The sequence below is a fragment of the Haliotis rubra genome, unplaced genomic scaffold (assembly GCF_003918875.1).
Source record: "Haliotis rubra isolate DU_JTF1 unplaced genomic scaffold, ASM391887v1 Scf365, whole genome shotgun sequence".
Classification (NCBI taxonomy): Eukaryota; Metazoa; Mollusca; class Gastropoda; order Lepetellida; family Haliotidae; genus Haliotis; species Haliotis rubra.
The window spans coordinates 538,965-560,858 of NW_025767041.1; the positions used below are offsets into that span (position 1 = coordinate 538,965).

Consider the following 21,894-nt stretch of genomic DNA (forward strand, 5'->3'; position numbering starts at 1 on the left):
GTTTTGAGACGGAAGGCAGATAAATCTCGGAAACAATCTTCAGTCATGGCTAATAGATCGGAGTCAGATATATCCTGAGTTACCTTCGGGATAAGCGTGGGGACGCAGTCCGCTATATCCTAGAAGTTTACCTGCTTCCCAGGACGCTCCTTCATCACAGTCTAAAACTAGAAGAGCTTCCACGCCGTCTCAACGTGACGATTCAACCCCCAGGTCTACAGCCTCGTCAAAGGGAAATCCACGAAGGCTACTAAAAACTTTGCTTCTGATATTCAGAATTATGTTTATATGATGATGACATTTCGATTATCATTCCAGATGTATGTCATAAGAAGTGACCAGTATCGGCTACCGCCACTTCAGCGCAGATCAACATGCAATCAGAGATGCCTACGCTGACGCCGGAGATTATAACTGAGGGTCTCGCCACTATCACAGAGAGGACACCCTCAACGCCAGCGCAGAGACATCCCAGACGACCTGGTCAACCAAATCATGAGGCTGATGGAAGACCGTTACGGGCTTACAGAGGCCTCAGAGCCACGGGGCCTCAGAGCCCACCCCATACTAAGTCATACAGGGCCTTAGAGCCCCGCTTTGGTTTCGCTGTAGGGCCTTTGAGCCCACAGACGCGCCTCGCCGCTGGCGGGCAACCCAGCCCGTGTAGCTTAACACTTCGCTAAGGAAGTCCCAGGTCAGCCCGCCAAGGAGCTAGAGCCTCACTAGTTATGAGGGACATCGCTGAGAAGGAGCGCTGCCGAGCCTACACCCTGTAGAACACAGAGGTCGCTTCGCTTCTTGAAGCGCTGGAGCATATTGAGTTAGCGGAGCGTCACGAGCCCGAGCCCACACCCTGTAGAACACAGGAGGTCGCTCTGGGCAAGCCATATATTGAGTTATGGAGAGCTTCGCCGAGCCCACACCCTGTAGAACACAGAGGTCGCTCGCGAAGCAAGCGCCATATATAGAGTTGCGGAGCGCCACGAGCCCACACCCTGTAGAACACAGAGGTCGCTCTCAAGCAAGCGCCATATATTGATCGGACTCTAGACACTTCGCTAAGGAAGTCCCAGGTCGCCTCAGCTGGAAGGAGCTAGAGCCTCACCAGTTGAGAGGGACATCGCGAGAAGGAGCGCCACGAGCCCACACCCTGTAGAACACAGAGGTCGCTCAAGCAAGCAAGCCATATATTGATCGGACTCTGACTCGACACTTCGACACTAAGGTCGCCAAGGCTAAGTGGCTCCAAGTCTACTTCACCCAGAAGATCTAGAAGCGTTATTTCGAGATCTTCGCGAAGTCCCCGGCGTTCGCCGAGGAAGTCTCCTCCAAGGTCTCCATATACTAGCCACTCGTCATATATAGCCACTCGTCAGTCCGTTCAAGACATCGCATGAGTTGTCTATCAACTGTAAGCCATATGCCGTCTACAAGCCTACGCGAAGACAATTGCACAGGCTATTTACAACACAGAACGTCGCTGTATTAATTTATCAACAGATGAAGAGCCTAATTAAGGATCTTCAAGCCGACTACCTACTACGATACGATTATCTACATGCGTGACCATTACGCAGATCTGCAGACAATTCAATAACGAAATTGAACAGCAGCCTTGTTACAACGAGTAAAACTCATAATCGTCAATGATTTCCTGAGAAGAAATATGTACAACAAGTTCAGCTTTAACAGTCTACAAGCTGACAACTTGCAAGGTTTATTGAACCTTATATAAGGAAGTCGGAATTATCTTCAAGACTGAAGTTACTTTCACGACAGCCTGGAAAATAACCTACCCAGCATTAATATTACAGAGCTGAGGTATTTATTTACCGGAGGTTTCGCTGCTTACCATCAACCCTCGAAACACGTGGTCACCGGGTAACTTCGAAGTTACGTGAAGACCGACGATTGTTCTAATATCAACGACGGCACTATATTATACAAGGTTCCTTTTCCTGCTACACCGGTGACATCACAGCGCGGGTACTCTACAGAATCAAAATGCCTTGTTCTGATTGGACCGAGATGGACAACGCTTCTACGCAGAGGAGGTCGATCATAGTTCACAGTTCAACACATAGGTTGCAAGTGACAACAATATATCAGTGAACGAGCAAGCCTCCTTACAGTCCAGCTAATCTGAACCTTCATGATTGGGCTGCCTTCTTGAGGTTAGAGACCTCCCCTGTCAAGTAAGGACGAGGCACGGCAGTCAGGCGCATTTTTTTACATAAAAGTTCAACGATGGCAGTCACCCCTGGTTGTGCACCTACATCGCCAAGCACTTCGCAGCTTAATTTACCTCGACGACGGGATACAAATGGATCCAAATCCATAGCGCCTCAGACTACAGTTGAATTCATCATCAAGCTACTAACACAACTAGATGGTTAGTAAACCTACTAAGTTGGACCTAGAACCTTCGCAAGATCTGCTAATTCTAGGTTTTGATTTGTAACGGCGCAGAATCGTATAATTGTACCGAGAACCATGGATCAAGATCCAACAGTCATTTCCATTAAGCCTTACTATCTCGCTACCACTACGACAGTGACAGAGTCTGTTGGGGTTACGCGACTTCAGCTCAGCTCAAGACATGACAGGCAGAGGCAGACTACAATTACATCCGCTACAAGTCATCATCAATTCGCATCTAGACGAATCTCTACCGCTCAATTCACTGGTTCAGGTCAAACCTCATCTACTATGGTGGACCAAGAGATCAATGTTTGAATAGGCGTCTCGTTAATAGAGCTGGAATCGATAACACTTCTCTACGTAGATGTGTCACTATAAGGTTGGGGAGCCCATCTTGCCAACAGGACGGCATCAGGGCTATGAGCAATCAAGAGAACAAATTACACATAAATCTGCTAGAGATGCAAGCAGTAATAAACGCCTTAATGCACTGGAGCAACTTACTACAGTATACCCAGTGGATGATTCACACAGTCAATTCGACAGTGGCGTTTTATGTGAACAAACTAAGCTCAACCAGGTCCCCGAACATATCGACTCTGTTTTCAATTGTTCGATTTAATCGACAATCTCAACATACATGTCAGAGCATATCACATTCCAGGAGCAAAGAATGTGATAGCAGACGCTCTCTCTCGGCCACACATACCATCGCCGACAGAATGAATGCTCCATACAGAGATATTCACTCAAATTATCAAGGAAATAGGAACTACACTAATAGACCTATTTACCACTCGATTCAACAAACAACTGACAACATTCGTATCGCCAGTTCCAGACCCACTAGCATTGGCAACAGACGCACTAAGCATATCGTGGGAAGGACTCAACGCATACGCTTTTCCGCCACCAGCATTAATCTCACAAGTTTACTCAAAATCAGTCAAAAGCAGAGCCTCCATCTGAATTTGGTCACGCCTACTGACCAGCTGGTAGAACGTGGTTTCCAACTCTTATTCAAGAAATCGGACAACCAATACTACATCTTACAGAGTGCTCGAATCTGTTAATACATCCGCGACACCAAACAAGCGACGGAAAGCCAGATATATTCCAACTTCACGCTTGGATTGTATCATATGGTCTGAATAACAAGTTATTCAGCCAGAGCTGCAAAGCAGTCTAGCTTGCCCCTGCGAACTCAACTGGCAACTTATATGATGACAAATGGCACAGTTTGTCAATTATGCTGCAAAGGAAGGATTTACAGCTAGATATGCTACTCATCCTCAAGTGGCGGACTACTTATGTTATCTACGCCAGACTAAGATTTTATAAGGCTCAACTTGTCCACCTATCTTGCAGCAATAGCTCTATCATAACTGAGAACGGGGCCAAGTTAACCTAACCCAGTTACTCGCCTTTGCTACGAAGCTTTCCGATTGAGGATTAAACGGAAGTTTCACGCCCAACTTGGGATCTGAATATAGTGCTCCAACACCTCACAAGTGAGGTTTATGAACACGCTTTGATGATATACTTGGACCCCATGATACGATGAATCTATCACGATGGCCAGTAAGAGCACTGAAAATATATCTCCACCGAGCCAAACAGGAGGGAAAAATGCAAGAGATTTATTTCCTCTATCAAGCTACGCAGACGGAAGTCTCACGTACTACTATCTCCTTTTGGATCAGAACTGTCATACTACGTGCCTACAAGACTGCAGGATCGACCCTCCATGAGCTTCTAATCCTCATGATATTAGAGCTAACATCTACATTGCTCTACACAAATGCTATTGAAATAATGGAGGGTTATTTCTGGAGATCCGATATGGTGTTTGCCAACCACTATCTGAGAGATATCACCACCGAGGACGTCTCAGGTATCCACCAATTCGGGTCCCATGGTCCTCGTGACAACAGTTGACAGTTCTCGAGAAGATAAGTCAATCTTACAGATTTTACTTATCTTATAACAGTACTAAATAGCTACATGCTATATATATTTTGCTTAAGTTCTTTTATTATCTTAAGCTCAGTACTATGGTTATTATATCATACAATATATAAGCTAACAACTCTAATGGAGTTTGTTATTATATATTTAGCTTAAGTTAATCATATCTTAAGCTCAGTACTATGGTTACATTATAAATGTATTAGCTAACAAACTCTACAGAGTTTTTGCTATTATAAGTTTATTTTAAGTTTAAGTTTATTATATATTAAACACAGTACTATACTCATATCATAAAAATATATTAGCTAACAAACTCTACGGAGTTTTTGCTATTACATATGTAGCTTAAGTTTATTCATATCTTAAGTTTCCTTATCCTGACTCATGTTTATTTGCTTGTCTTCTTCTTCTGGCGAACCTAGTGGAACACTTGTATCTCCCAATTGAAGTTCCCTTCAATAAAAAATCACTCATTAGTACTGACCACGAGTTACCTCCCTTCCACAAGCGTGGGAACGAGGGCGCCACCTGAACCCATGTGCCTCACTCTCTCCTTCTTCGCCCAGTGAGCAAGACGTGAGAGCACCTGTGTCTCCCCTGCACACTATATCCTTTATTTATATTTAGTTTGTTACCTCTTATATTCATCTATAGAGGTGTAACTAGTATCATTATTCAACATGCATTGATAATTATTCGTGTTTCTGCTGCTTGATTCACGGTTCGCCGCGGTTGCTCAGCAGTTTGCGCTAATAAAAATCTGCACTGTTTGTAAATTACGCTACTCTGCTACCGATCCACATTTAAAATGCCCTAGTTGCATTACTCCATGTTCTATTGTTTCTCGTTGTAAATTATATATTAATTTACCAATTTCTGCCTTTGATAAATATTTATGTTCCGCTTTTGAGACGGAAGGCAGATAAATCTCGAAACAATCTTCAGTCATGGCTAATAGATCGGAGTCAGATATATCCTGAGTTACCTTCGGGATAAGCGTGGGACGAGTCCGCTATATCTAGAAGTTTACCTGCTTCCCAGGACGCTCCTTCATCACAGTATAAAACTAGAAGAACTTCCACGTCGTCTCAACGTATGCTCCGAGCCCCCAGGTCTACAGCCTCGTCAAAGGGAAATCCACGAAGACTACTAAAAAACTTTGCTTCTGATATTCAGAATTATGTTTATATGATGATGACATTTCGATTATCATTCCAGATGTATGTCATAAGAAGTGACCAGTACGGCTACCGTCACTTCAGCGCAGATCAACATGCAATCAGAGATGCCTACGCTGACGCCGGAGATTATAACTGAGGGTCCCGTCACTATCACAGAGAGGACACCCTCAACGCCAGCGCAGACCATCCCAGACGACCTGGTCAACCAAATCATGAGGCTGATGGAAGACCGTTACGGCTTACAGAGGCCTCAGAGCCACGGGCCCCAGAGCCCACCCCATACTAAGTCATACAGGGCCCCAGAGCCCGCCTTGACTTCGCGTAGGGCCCCTGAGCCCATAGACGCGCCTCCGCGAAGGGCAACCCTGCCCGGAGTGAGCTCTTTGCATAAGGTATCCCAGGCCGCCTCCGAGAAGGAGCTAGAGTCTGACCCTTTGCAAGAGGCTTCGCGGAGAAGGAGTGCTTTCGCCTCAGCACGCACCTTGTCATGTACGGCGGGCGCTCGCAAAGCAAGCACTCATATGTCGGATCGACACTGACTTCCAGACATTCGCGCAAGACGCCAAGGCTAAGTGGTTCTACAACGCCTAGAAGACGCTCGCAAGAGCCCTCAACGCTCGAGAAGCCCAGAGCGCCGGCGGCCATCACCGCTCTCGAAGCCCACAGTTTCCGCGAAGGATGTCTTCCAAGGTCTACATACACTAGCCAATCGTCAGTCCGTTTCTCCTCAGTCCTCACATAGATCTTCTTACAGATCGAGGTCTCTCGACATACCACCATACGCCAGAGGAAGACGATGGTATCATTTAAGATCGGACTCTAGACACTTCGCTAAGGAAGTCCCAGGCCGCCTCCGCGAAGGAGCTAGAGCCTCACCAGTTGAGAGGGACATCGCGGAGAAGGAGCGCTTCGCCGAGCCCACACCCTGTAGAACACAGAGGTCGTTCGCGAAGCAAGCGCTCATATATTGATCGGACTCTGACTCGATACTTTCGCGAAGGTCGCGAAGGCTAAGTGGCTCCAAGTCTACTTCACCCAGAAGATCTAGAAGGGATACTTCGAGATCTTCGCGAAGTCCCCGGCGTTCGCCGAGGAAGTCTCCTCCAAGGTCTCCATATACTAGCCACTCGTCATATATAGCCACTCGTCAGTCCGTTCAAGACATCGCATGAGTTGTCTATCAACTGTAAGCCATATGCCGTCTACAAGCCTACGCGAAGACAATTGCACAGGCTATTTACAACACACAACGCCGCTGTATTAATTTATCAACGGATGAAGAGCCTAATTAGGATCTTCGCCGACTACCTACTACGATACGATTATCTACATGCGTGACATTACGCAGATCTGCAGACAATTCAAAACGAAATTGAACAGCAGTCTTGTTACAGCGAGTAAAACTCATAATCGCCAACGATTTCCTCAGAAGTAATATGTACAACAAGTTCAGCTTTAACAGTCTACAAGCTGACAACTTGCAAGGTTATTGAACCTTATATAAGGAAGTCGGAATTATCTTCAAGACTGAAGTTACTTTCACGACAGCCTGGAAAATAACTTATCCAGCATTAATATTACAGAGCCGAGGTATTTTCATACCGGAGGTTTCGCGCTTACCATCAACCCTCAAACACGTGGTCACTCGGGTAACTTCGGAAGTTACGGTGAAGACCGACGATTGTTCTAATATCAACGACGCACTATATTATACAAGGTTCCTTTCCTGATACACCGGGTGACGCCACAGCTGGGTACTCTACAGAATCAAAATGCCTTGTTCTGATTGGACCGAGATGGACAACGCCCTACGCAGAGGTCGATCATAGTTCACAGTTCAACACATAGGTTGCAAGTGACAACAATATATCAGTGAACGAGCAAGCCTCCTTACAGTCCAGCTAATCTAAACCTTCATGATTGGGCTGCCTTCTTGAGGTTAGAGACCTCCCCTGTCAAGTAAGGACGAGGACACGGCAGTCAGACGATTTTTTACATAAAGTTCAACGATGGCAGTCACCCCTGGTTATGCATCTACATCGCCAAGCACTTCGCAGCTTAATTTACCTCGACGACGGGATACAAATGGATCCAAATCCATAGCGCCTCAGACTACAGTTGAATTCATCATCAAGCTACTAACACAACTAGATGGTTAGTAAACCTATTTTAAGTTGGACCTAGAACCTTCGCAAGATCTGCTATTCTAGGTTTTGATTTGTAACGGCGCAGAATCGTGATAATTGTACCGAGGACCATGGATCAAGATCCAACAGTCATTTCCACAAGCCTTACTATCTCCACTACCACTACGACAGTGACAGAGTCTGTTGGGGTTACGCGACTTCAGCTCAGCTCAAGACATGACAGACAGAGGCAGACTACAATTACATCCGCTACAAGTCATCAGCAATTCGTGATCTAGACGAATCTCTACCGCTCAATCATCGGTTCAGGTCAAACCTCATCTACTATGATGCACCAAGAGATCGAATGTTTGAATAGGCGCCTCGCTAATAGAGCTGGAATCGATAACACACTTCTACGTAGATGTGTCACTATAGGTTGGGGAGCCCATCTTGCCAACAGGACGGCATCAGGGCTATGAGCAATCAAGAGAGCAATTACACATAAATCTGCTAGAGATGCAAGCAGTAATAAACGCCTTAATACACTGGAGCAACTTACTACAGTATACCCAGTGGATGATTCACACAGTCAATTCGACAGTGGCGTTTTTATGTGAACAAACTAAGCTCAACCAGGTCCCCGAACATATCGACTCTGTTTTCAATTGTTCGATTTAATCAACAATCTCAACATACATGTCAGAGCATATCACATTCCAGGAGCAAAGAATGTGATAGCAGACGCTCTCTCTCGGCCACACATACCATCGCCGACAGAATGAATGCTCCATACAGAGATATTCACTCAAATTATCAAGGAAATAGGAACTACACTAATAGACCTATTTACCATTCGATTCAACAAACAACTGACAACATTCAGATCGCCAGTTCCAGACCCACTAGCATTGGCAACAGACGACTAAGCATATCGTGGAAGGTCTCAACGCCAGACGCTTTTCCGCCACCAGCGTTAATCTCACAAGTTTACTCTAAATCAGTCTAAAGCAGAGCCTCCATCTGATTTTGGTCACGCCTACTGACCAGCGAGGAAGTGGTTTCCAACTCTTATTCAAGAAATCGGACAACCAATACTACACCTTACAGAGTGCTCGTTAATACATCCGCGACACCAAACAAGCGCACGGAAAGCCAGATATATTCCAACTCCACGCATGGATTGTATCACATGCGTGTCTGAATAACAAGTTATTCAGCCAGAGCTGCAAAGCAGTCTAACTTGCCCCGCGTAACTCAACTGGCAACTTATATGATGACAAATGGCACAGTTTTGTCAATTATGCTGCAAAGGAAGGATTTACAGCTAGATATGCTACTCATCCTCAAGTGGCGGACTACTTATGTTATCTACGTCAGACTAAGATTTTATAAGGCTCAGCTTGTCCACCTATCTTGCAGCAATAGCTCTATCATAACTGAGAACGGGCGCCAAGTTAACCTAACCCAGTTACTCGCCTGCTACGAAGCTTTCCGATTGAGGATTAAAACGGAAGTTCACGCCCAACTTGGGATCTGAATATAGTGTTCCAACACCTCACAAGTGAGGTTTATGAACACGCTTTGATGATATACTTGAACCCCATGATACGATGAATCTATCACGATGGCCAGTAATAGCACTGAAAATATATCTCCACCGAGCCAAACAGGAGGGAAAAATGCAAGAGATTTATTTCTCTATCAAGCTACGCAGACGGAAGTCTCACGCACTACTATATCTCCTTTGGATCAGAACTGTCATACTACGTGCCTACAAGACTGTAGGACTCTACCCTCCATGAGCTTCTAATCCTCATAATATTAGAGCTAACATCTCCAATTGCTCTACACAAATGCTTTTGGAATAATGGAGGGTTATTTCTGAGATCCGATATGGTGTTTGCCAACCACTATCTGAGAGATATCACCACCGAGGACGCCTCAGGTATCCACCTATTCGGTCCCATGGTCCTCAGACAACAGTTGACAGTTCCTCGGAGAAGATAAGTCCATCTTACAGAATTTTACTTATCTTATAACAGTACTAAATAGCTACATGCTATATATATTTTGCTTAAGTTCAATTTATTATCTTAAGCTCAGTACTATGGTTATTATATCATACAATATGTAAGCTAACAACTCTAACGGAGTTTGTTATTATATATTTAGCTTAAGTTAATCATATCTTAAGCTCAGTACTATGGTTACATTATAAATATATTAGCTAACAAACTCTACGGAGTTTTTTGCTATTATATATGTAGCTTAAGTTTATTCATATCTTAAGCTCATTACTATGTTTATATCATATAAGTATATTAGCTAACAAACTCTAAAGAGTTTTTTGCTATCATATACTTAGCTTCAGTTTCATCATATCTTAAGCATTATGGTTACATTATAACATGTATTAGCTAACAAACTCTACGGAGTTTTTGCTATTATATATGTAGCTTAAGTTTATTCATATCTTAAAGCTCAGTACTGTGTTTATATCATATAAGTATATTAGCTAACAAACTCTAAAGAGTTTTTACTATCATATACTTAGCTTAAGTTTCATCATATTTTAAGCATTATGGTTACATTATAAAATGTAATAGCTAACAAACTCACGGAGTTGTTTTGCTATTTAGGTTGCTTGCTAATTATATCTTAAGCACAGTTCTATAATCATACTATATATATGCCTACAACTCTTAGGAGTTCTACTATTATATATATGTTCAGCTTAAGTTTCAATCCTTAAGCTCAGTCATATGTTCATTTCATAACATGTATTAGTTAACAAACTCTCAGTAGTTGGTTACTATTATACAGCTTAAAGTATCATTATACCTTAAGCACAATTCTGTTATAACTTACATATATGCATATTGTAAGTTTACTACTTTGGTTCTATAAAAGTATTCATTATAAACTATCAACAGTTTATACTATCACATTAATAGCTTTAGCTTAATTAATGTTCTATATACTTTTATTATATTCAGTAAATTGTAATAACCCTTATATGGCAACTGATAAGTTAACAGCAGGAATTCAGTTCAGTGCCTTCATGAAGTTCCCTTTAGGGTTATTACAATTATCTCAGTTCAAATCACTAATTAGTAAAATCCAAAGTATATATAATCCCACCTCCTATTCCGTAGGATTCTACAAGCAAATAAACATGAGTCAGGATAAGGAAAAATATGAAATTTTTAGAGTAAAATTAATATTTTTATACTTATCCTGACTCATGAGGTAAGCCCTCCCGTCCTCCCCACTTAACACTTTGGATTTCCCTGGAAATTCAGGTGTTGGGCTCAGTATATGAGGAGAGAGTGAGGCACATGGGTTCAGGTGGCGCCCTCGTTCCCGCGCTTGTGGAAGGGAGGTAACTCGTGGTCAGTACTAATGAGTGATTTTTTATTGAAGGGAACTTCAATTGGGAGATACAAGTGTTCCACTAGGTTCGCCAGAAGAAGAAGACAAGCAAATAAACATGAGTCAGGATAAGTATAAAAATATTAATTTTACTCTAAAAATTTCATTTTACAAACTCTAAAGAGTTTTTTTGCTATTATATAGTTACCTTAAGTTTCATCATATCTTAAGCATTATGGTTACATTGTAAAATATATTAGCTAACAAACTCTCTACGAAGTTTTGCTATTATATATATAGCTTCAGTTTATTCATATCTAAGCTTAGTACTATGTTTACTTCATAAAAAGTATATTAGCTGATAAACTCTAAGGAGTTTTTGCTATTATATATTTAGCTTAAGTTTAATCATATCTTAAGCTCAGTACTATGTTTATATCATAAAAGTATTTTAGCTAACAAACTCTAAGGAGTTTATGCTATCATATTAACAAGCTTAAGTCTATTAGTCTTAAGCATTGTATTAATATTATATATACTTTTATCATAATAAGTAAATTGTAATAACCTTTATATGGCAGCTGATAAGTTACAGCAGGAATTCTTCAGTTCAGTGCCTTTATGAAGTTCCCATAGGGTTATTACAATCATCTCAGTTCAAATCACTAATTAGTAAAATCCAAAGTATATATAATCCCACCTCCTATCCGTAGGATTCTACAAGCAATAAGCATGAGTCAGGATAAGGAAAAATATGAAATTTTTAGAGTAAAATTAATATTTTTATACTTATCCTGACTCATGAGGTAAGCCCTCCCGTCCTCCCCACTTAACACTTTGGATTTCCCTGAAAATTCAAATGTTGGGCTCAGTATATGAGGAGAGAGTGAGGCACATGGGTTCGAGTGGCGCCCTCGTTCCCGCGCTTGTGGAAGGGAGGTAACTCGTGGTGGGTACTAATGAGTGATTTTTTATTGAAGGGAACTTCAATTGGGAGATACAAGTGTTCCACTAGGTTCGCAAGAAGAAGAAGACAAGCAATAAGCATGAGTCAGGATAAGTATAAAAATATTAATTTTACTCTAAAAATTTCATTTTTTCCAGCATGTGCAAGTTGTCAACAGTTCCGGACTGTGATGACAAGCAGCTATATCTCCTGCCATGTCTTCATTCTGTCTGCAAGCCTTGCATTGACCACCATACTGTCCAAACCAAGCAGACCTCCATCAAGTGCCCCTGCGGTCGTGAGTTCAGGAGACTGGAGGATACAGTAGCAGACCACGTCGGACGCAATGAGACTGCCTATGCTGCCAGAAGCGATGGGGAGAAGAAGTGTGACTATCTTGAAGAAGATCATGATGTACAGGCTGCGTGGCACTGTCATGACTGTGATGGTTATTTGTGTTCTCAGTGCCGTAAACTGCACAATAACATTAAGCGGAATCGAGGTCACAGCATGGATGAGGTCGGCCAGGCAGATGCTATCCCCATGAAGCAGTGGCTGAAAGAACCTAACTGCAAGGATCACCCCAGCAATGAACTACAACTGTATGACCACACATGTAAGAAAGCCATCTGTATTGTGTGTCTCCGTGGGTACCATGAACATCACAAGAATGAAGATTTAAGTCGTTCCAACGAGAAGGCAAAGCTTCAGCTCGAGGAACAACTGCAGAAGCAACGACTGAAACTGAAAGATGTCAAAGAAACAATTGGAACTGTGAACAGTCACCAAGAGGAACTGGGCAAGAAACAGGGAAAACTGGAAGAAGAGGTTACTGCCGTTTCCAAACGTGTTGCTGTGAAATTCCTTCACCGACAGAAGAAACTCAGGGAGGAGATCCAGATGGCTCTGGACAATACAAACAAGGTCGTTCAGGAGAACCTGGATAGTTTACACGATCTTCAGTCTTCCATCATATCAACGGTAGACTACACCCAGAGAACGCTTGAATCCACAAGACGAGAGGAGCTCATTACTCTCACTGCTACAATACAGGAGAAGTGTGACGAAAATCTCTTGAGGGAACTTCCAGAAGATGACAATAAGGGATACGAGTATCCTCCTTTCCTTCAGGGACAGACAGCTCTAGGAGGAACTTCCATCGACACATTTGGTGGTCTTGCCTCAAGTCTTCAGTTGGATCATATTCCAGATTCAACAGTCTACTTTTACAAGGTGAGGTTTTCCTTTAAATTTGTGTGCTGGGGTGCTGATAAAGAGAAACCCTTTACAGTTGATTTGCTTTTCTTTAAATTATCAAACTTCTTTTCAACGAAATACAGTAAATTTCATGACATTAATTCTTTCATCATTTATGTATCATACTTATTTAAACGTGACATGTCGTAATTCATTGTGTGTTACTAATACCGCAATTCATACACTTCTCTGTTTCTCATACTTTACAGGTCTCCATTCACAAAATAACCTGCTCACAGTGAACAACAAGGTAATCTCCACTTTCTTTGGACAACGTATCAAGTGTTATTTTGGGGGGAAATATAGCAGTTTATTCATTTGAATCTGGTAGATTTATTTCATAAATGCAGTAAACCGAGTGGAATAATGTCAGTGTGAGCAGGTACTGTAAACACCTGCTGCTTGTGTGTGGAAAACCTGAAACCTGAACCTTGTAAGTGATACAGCGATGTTGTTTCTGCAGGTGCACGAAGGCAGGTGGGATCATCTGGAACAGATACTACATCACGTCACAGGTACAACACATGGGTGAACAACAGCACTCCTACCCTACACGACTGTATATACGTTTAGTATGCCAAACGATGTAATTCCTTGTTGTAATTCAGAGAAAATGTTTCAATATGTTTACAATATATATCGGGGTATTTAATTTTCATATCTTTAACCGTAGGGCCTGCCTCCAGTGCCGAGGGATCGCCTGAAACCTTCACCAGCCTCCTCACCACACAAGGCGTGTATGAAACGGTGGCAAATGTTCTTGCAGCGAGTTCCATCACAGTATACTTCGTTGGAGACAGCAACGTCACCAGCGTCATGAGTACGTACACGGTAGATACGATATGAATGAACTGAGGCTAATCGATTGCATAATGGGTATATATGATCGGTATTCAGTACTACGCTAAGTATATTGATGATTCAACGAAGACAAGAGACAAATTTGTTTCTGCGAGAAGGCCTCAAGGCAAGATAAACGTCGCACATGTCTTCTGCGCACACTGACGACAGAATGTGTAATACATATTTACTATTCAAATGAGCAAATCTCTTTACAAAATTGAAGCAATTTGCTTAATGCAAGCATTTTACAAATGGCAATACTGAGTTTTAAGTAATCTCACCGGCCATGTGCAGAAGTAAGGGGAGATAAGTTCTTCGCCAAGCTCTTATAATATGGACAAACTAATACCAGGTGAGACTTGTCTTCTGCAAGGTTCAAAATACACTTTGAGCATGAACGCTTGTCTCTATCAATGTCATTATCGGATTGAATTTACATGTGAGTGAATCCGAAATTGATATTATGTGCAAGATCTGTAACATTACATAATTTTATCATATATTGTTTGGCATAACACAAAGATTTTAAGCTACAATAAAAATGAGACATAGTCCAGACAGTCTGGTCTGTGTATTTGATTCTTTGAGAAAAACATACTCATAAATATAACTTGGATCAAAATCATGATAAATTCAAGCAAAACAGAACCCGTTTGAAAATAATAACATACGAATAATAAACATGTTAGCTTGCAGAAAACCTATACTAATAACTGACTCAACTACTAAAATATTTAAACCAAACTGGGTGTCTCCCGACATCACGCGTGTTGAGGAATTTTCAGACATATTCAAGCAGCATGTAAGAGAACACTAGGAACGGCAAACCTCATCTCCGAATAAGAACCTAGGCATTGTTTTTTGTACCGCCTATACCTACAGCTACACTAAATGTAAGGGTTTGGTAAACTTTCAGTTGTTTATAAATTGGGGATGGAGCATTCTTTACTTGTAGGGAGCGAGCTTCACACACGACTAGCCTCAATGAAAATATCATACCGAGATATTTATTTCACGTTTATTATTTTTACCTGAATAAAACGATTTTTCTCCGCTTTCCAAATACCACCCGTTTTGAAAGACTGTAATATTGGATTTTTTTAAATTTTCCTCCAAACCTCACTTCACACAAGCAGCCACTAGCAACTCATTTTCAGCGAACAGTAGAAGATATGTGTATCAATACAAGCTGTAATGTTACTACACTTACTTACAAGAGCATTATAGATTTTAGTAACAACAACTTTACTATAACTTCCGTCTGTCTTCGAAATCATAAGATTTAGTGATGTCTGTGAAGGAGACATAAAACCTGTGTCTACTCTTCTAGGTAATATTTTTGACAGAAGGTTTATGAAACAAAAATGATATCAACGATGCTACGAGTATGCCTAAATTCAGTCTGTGGATCTGAAATATTCTTAAAAGTATTGAAATCACACCGATAATTTACGAATCAGGCACCTTTGTCTGGAATAGAACTAAATTGAACTTTTTAATACGGAATGATTCAAGTCGGGCTCCGGGAAGTTATTACTCGTGCATAACGACTCAAAGCTACAATAAAAATGAGACATAGTCCAGACAGTCTGGTCTGTGTATTTGATTCTTTGAGAAAAACATACTCATAAATATAACTTGGATCAAAATCATGACAAATTCAAGCAAAACAGAACCCGTTTGAAAATAATAACATACGAATAATAAACATGTTAGCTTGCAGAAAACCTATACTAATAACTGACTCAACTACTAAAATATTTAAACCAAACTGGGTGTCTCCCAACATCACGCGTGTTGAGGAATTTTCAGACATATTCAAGCAGCATGTAAGAGAACACTAGGAACGGCAAACCTCATCTCCGAATAAGAACCTAGGCATTGTTTTTGTACCGCCTATACCTACAGCTACACTAAATGTAAGGGTTTGGTAAACTTTCAGTTGTTTATAAATTGGGGATGGAGCATTCTTTACTTGTAGGGAGCGAGCTTCACACGACTAGCCTCAATGAAAATATCATACCGAGATATTTATTTCACGTTTATTATTTTTACCTGAATAAAACGATTTTTCTCCGCTTTCCAAATACCACCCGTTTTGAAAGACTGTAATATTGGAATTTTTTAAATTTTCCTCCAAACCTCACTTCACACAAGCAGCCACTAGCAACTCATTTTCAGCGAACAGTAGAAGATATGTGTATCAATACAAGCTGTAATGTTACTACACTTACTTACAAGAGCATTATAGATTTTAGTAACAACAACTTTACTATAACTTCCGTCTGTCTTCGAAATCATAAGATTTAGTGATGTCTGTGAAGGAGACATAAAACCTGTGTCTACTCTTCTAGGTAATATTTTTGACAGAAGGTTTATGAAACAAAAATGATATCAACGATGCTACGAGTATGCCTAAATTCAGTCTGTGGATCTGAAATATTCTTAAAAGTATTGAAATCACACCGATAATTTACGAATCAGGCACCTTTGTCTGGAATAGAACTAAATTGAACTTTTTAATACGGAATGATTCAAGTCGGGCTCCGGGAAGTTATTACTCGTGCATAACGACTCAAAGTTGAGCAGTTTATGTTGTTTTCAATACACTGTTTCATGAAGTGGTTGTAAGCCGTTGAGGGTGGGGCAGAGGAGGGTCTTGGCTTCTAAATCTATGATCCTTGTTTAGAAAAACGTTAGAGCGTACGACCCTTGTGTCTGGTCGTTTACGATGAATCCGGGTACCCACCATCTGTCCAAAGCCCATGAACCATGACATCGAGTCCCAGCCGGTAACCTATACTTACAGAGTTGTCTCCCTTTGACCGCAACTGGTTGTCGATTACTTTGCGCACCCCATGTCAGGCGGTGTTTTGATCATTGTCACTTTAAAATGGACCTATGTACTCGGGCCTCGGGAGAACACGTACATGCTGATGACAGGACCCGGGGGTCTGATGTACTGTATGTACCTGTAAAACATCACCAATAGGGCACAACTTCATTTTACACATATATGGAAGTAAGTTAGGTACATGTTCTCTTTCTCTAATTACAACATAACCTGAACATAGTTCTGCTTTGGTGTATTCTGGGGGTAGTGTTGCATCTCTAGAACATTTCTAAATGTTAGCTCGGCTCTTACATTGATACGTTTAAAATAGTTTCCGATTAAGATCACCCCTTGAATAAACGCACATGGCTTAACCCTTTGTTATTGTTTGAGGATTACATTGTCTGCAATCAGTACAGATGAAAAATAGTATGCCTAATGTCTGAAATATGGGTTACAATGATATCTCACCCTAAAAAAACAGACGAGGACTTGAAGCGTTTTGAGTAATTACAGGAAACTGTCTTTTAGTGTGCTGGATAGCTTTGCTTTTAGACTGCGAGGCCCGTGGATGTCTAGTAATTCTAGCCTTTCACAAGGCAAGTTTAGATATGTGGAAGCCAGTCTGTAATTTATATTTGTTTTAGAAATTTTCATTCAACCGACCGATTATTACCGTAGAGACTTGTTCAAGTCTAGGGACTAGACATGTTACGTAGATACATATGACGCGACAACCTGTGTCCCGCCCAGCGAGTGTGCTCAAACTGTGGTCAGTGATTGAAGCGGACGTAGAAGTTACCTGTTGATACTGTGTCTGTTGAACACTCAGATGTAAAAATATCGTCAAACAACTACTTTGTCGGTCTCATTGTTTAGTAAATCATATAAGAAGAGTTTAGAATTCCTATGACGATAGTCTTGTCTCGACATGATATGGAAACAGTTCTATATTTAGGCAGTTGTCGTCCATTTCTGATTGTCGACACACGAACTCGCTCAACTACAACTTTGTAAAAAGTGTTTAAAATACTGTTTATTTGTTTATCAATGCATATAAAAATGTATGGAAAACATTTAGAATACCTATACAAATATTTTCACAGAGTTATAATTTCTATTTAAAGCACAATTATCACACAATTCACACACAGACGAAAATGGCAGCCGATATTCATTGCGCTGTTTTGTAAACATTGAAACGAGGTTGACAATAAAATGTCTAATTTGTTGTCTGAAGTCGGGAAATTTGTTAAACTGTAAACAAAATGTATATTTCCAGGTCCTAAACTACAACTGTCCGCTGATCGAGCCAACACAGACTGGTGCCACGTAACTACAGCCGGTCAGCTGGTGAACTCGCCGCCCGCCACACAACACAGACACAGCGGCAGGTTACGGAAATATCGGGTACATGTGCCTCCACCCCATCCCCTTCCTCCATCCCCTCTCTACTGTCACCCTATCCCACACACACCACGATACTGGGAGACACACTCTAGGGTGGGTGTGGTGGGTGGAGGGTTGTGGTGGTATCTTGTCCTGGAGATGGGTGTGGGAGAGGAGAGCCAGGTAGACAGTGAGAGGTATGTTTATTACCAGCGCCGCTCCTGGTGTGTCAGTGTAGGGAGATGTCTCACACACCAGGGGAGTCTCTGTACCAGTGTGTGGCAGCAGGGGGAAGCCGGGGAAGTGTTACAGTAACACAATGTCTACCACACCCGGCACACAGGCCACCCTCCACTATGGCGTTGTGCTGGATGTGGGAGGGGAGACTCGCCTTCATAGACCCTCGACAGAGAGGTTGTTTTGGCCAAGGTGGATGTTGAGTGGAGCGAGTCTCCTCTTCCCATGTTTGGTGTTGGGCCGCCAGATCTCTACACAGTCAACATGAAGGTGATAAGTGGGGCAGATATCACCATGACTGACACCAAGAAGTCACTTATTTATGACGCCTTGAATTAGACAATAAAATAACATGACATTGTGTAAACTTGTAAGTGTGACTTATTTATTTAAACTACTAGTATCAAATGTAATTGTAGTGATTGAGGCGGACGTATAAGTTGTCTGTCTATGTGCTGTTTGTTGTGTACAAGAATGTAACGAGGTCAGCTGAATGTGATGTTTTTCTACTTGACTGGATTCAGGGGGATGTTACAAACATTTTACATCCACACATGACTATTGTTATGATTATTATTCTGCAGTAGTTGACCAGTTTATCATACATTTCATACATGTCTGGGAAATGTCACAACAAATAACTGAAGCCACAAATTCATCAAAAGTTGTTTCAAATCATGAATTTATTGCCATATTTAGTTTCTACTCTGTAATGTAAATGTTTTAAATCCCCACATGAACAGTTGTGATGAAATTATTGTAGTTGTGAATCCACATACGTCACATTTGATGTCAGTGAAGAGATGTGGTGAAAGTGATTGAAGCGGACATAGAATGTCCCCGTGTACATGGCGTGGCCTGTGAACAGTCATGTAACGAAGTTCACTGTTTGTTTTGTTTCAGCAAGTTCGTGTTTCCTGTTATACACAAAATGCATTCTGAATCCATACATGACCGGTCTAACAAACAAACAGAGATTTATTTATTTATTTATTTATTTATTTATTCATTTATTCATTTATTCATTCATTCATTCATTCATCCATCCATCCATTCATTCATTCATCCATCCATCCATCCATCCATCCATCATCATCCATCCATCCATCCATCCATCCATCCATCCATCCATTCATTCATTCATTCATTCATTCATTTATTTATTTATTTATTTATTTATTTATTTGTATTTATTTATTTATTTATCTGACCTGTCTAACTGATTTATTTATTTATGTTATTTCTGACCTGTCTAACAGCAGCTATAGTGTCCCTTACATCACTAAAGGTGGAAGCTGATCTCAACATGATAAGCGTTATTCTACTGGTGTCTTTCTGTATTCAGTTAAGTCTCAACTAACGTATGAAGACATCAAATCATTATGGTATATGATCATATGTCGATTGATGTTTTTAAGGGATGCTAGCTGGTATCGCCAATCTGTACTTTCATTAAAATCGGTGTATGTTAGAAATATAACTTTCAATCGTTGAGGATAAGGTTTAAAAACAATTTTCTAGACACAAGACGATGAAATATACACAGATCACTCCCTCAATCGTTTGTTCTAAACGGGAGCGGAGGGAGGGGGGCGGGGAGGGATTGTCATATTCATATATGCCAGCTTGTAAAGTGCTGGAAGGCTTTCATTCAATATTACCATCTAATCCTGCCGGGTACCCTTTCTATGTTATGTGAACAGCATCATATTTTGTCCTAGTTCTTTCAAGTCACTTTCTCTAGTGGACATTTCCTTCATGCCCTTCAGTGTGTGTGTGTGTGTGTGTGTGTGTGTGTGTGTGTGTGTGTGTGTGTGTGTGTGTGTGTGTGTGTGTGTGTGTGTGTGTGTGTGTGTGTGTGTGTGTGTGTGTGTGTGTGTGTTTGGGGGCGGGGTTTGGAGACTCAGAATACCTTGAATCACACGAAACAAACACATGTGCCTACTTCAGCACTTTATAGTTTTAATACAGACGATGGCCTCACTCACTCATGCTAGTAGAAGGTGGTGGATGAACCCTCTAAGTGAAACAGTGCTTAAAGAGGGTTGGACAAATTTATCTACTATTAAGGAAATTGTTTTTCCATCCTCGTACGTTTGGACCAGTTTGTCAATGTAATATTTGATCCGAACACCATGCACTACATCTGTGTGTCTGTGTGCACTTATGCGTGTGTGGACATGTGTGTGTATTAGCTTGCCATACGCCTACTGAAAAAAATGTGCGTGTGTGTGTGTGTCAGTGTGTGTATGTATTTTCATATGTATGTGTGTGTGGGCGCGAACTCACGTGCGTGCGTGCGTAACATATAACGCACATACGATAGCCAGATTGTACTTAAGAACTATATATAAAGGGCCATTTCTTTCACACCTTAGCTGGAATATTTCTGAGTGCGGTGTAAAACTAAACTCATTCACTCACTCTTTCACACCTAGAACTACGGAAACTTCTTCCTTTTGATATCAAACTGCGGAGACTTCTCCAGCTATGTCTCAGTGAAACTTGGCTGTTCAGCTGTAGACGACAGATGCCACGTTTATTGTGACAGGTTGAAGCTGGTCGGAATGGATCAGTAGTTATCCCCCGCAACGCGTTTTGCGGGGGTATTAAAATGGACTCCGTCCGTCCGTGCACATTTGTCTTTTCCGGAGCAGAACTCTAAAACCCGTTCAATATTTCTTCACCAAACTTGGCACATACATGGATCTGGTGGTGTACTGGTGCCTTTTGGTAGTTTTGGAATTCTGAATTAAATATTTTTGGCGTTTCCATGGCAACAAGTTCGACTTAGACTGAAATTGGTGGTAGTGCTCTTTTCCGGAGCATAACTCTAAAACCGTTCAATATTTCTTCACCCACCTAAGCACATAGATGGATCTGGTGGTGTACTGGTGCCTTTTGGTAGTTTGGGAATTCTGAATAAAATATTTTTGGCATTTCCATGGCAACAAGTTTGACTGAAATTGGTGATAGTGCTGCTTTCTGGAGCAGAACTTTAAAAACCTTTCAATACTCTCCTTCCACTTTTCTATATACACACCTAAATATTTGACATAATCATAACTCGTAGACATTATCATGAAGAGTATTTTGCCATTGCGGGGGATATTGATGACTTTGTCTTCTTGTTGAACTTATGTCACAACACGCGTACGCCTACTGGGATGGGGACCAGTGTTCCCGGTACAGAGACACAGTTTCGACGGCGATTCTTCATCGTCGACGTAGTCGTGGTCAGGCGGGCTATAATCTATCCATGCCAGTAAGCTGATTTAGGTCGAGGAATGTTATACAATGTCAGTGGAAAAAATA

The 21,894-nt window shown here is 41.4% G+C and overlaps 1 protein-coding gene across 1 annotated transcript in view; it reads left to right on the forward strand.

Annotated features, from left to right (window-relative positions):
• The window catches only part of LOC124285667, a 45,853-nt gene extending 27,181 nt beyond the window's left edge, over positions 1 to 18,672 (forward strand). Inside the window, exon 11 of the mRNA XM_046721941.1 lies at positions 18,236 to 18,672. Coding sequence (XP_046577897.1) covers positions 18,236 to 18,657 — 422 coding nt within the window. The 3' untranslated portion in view covers positions 18,658 to 18,672. The remainder of the gene's footprint in view (positions 1 to 18,235) is intronic.
• The last annotated feature ends 3,222 nt before the right edge of the window (positions 18,673 to 21,894 follow it).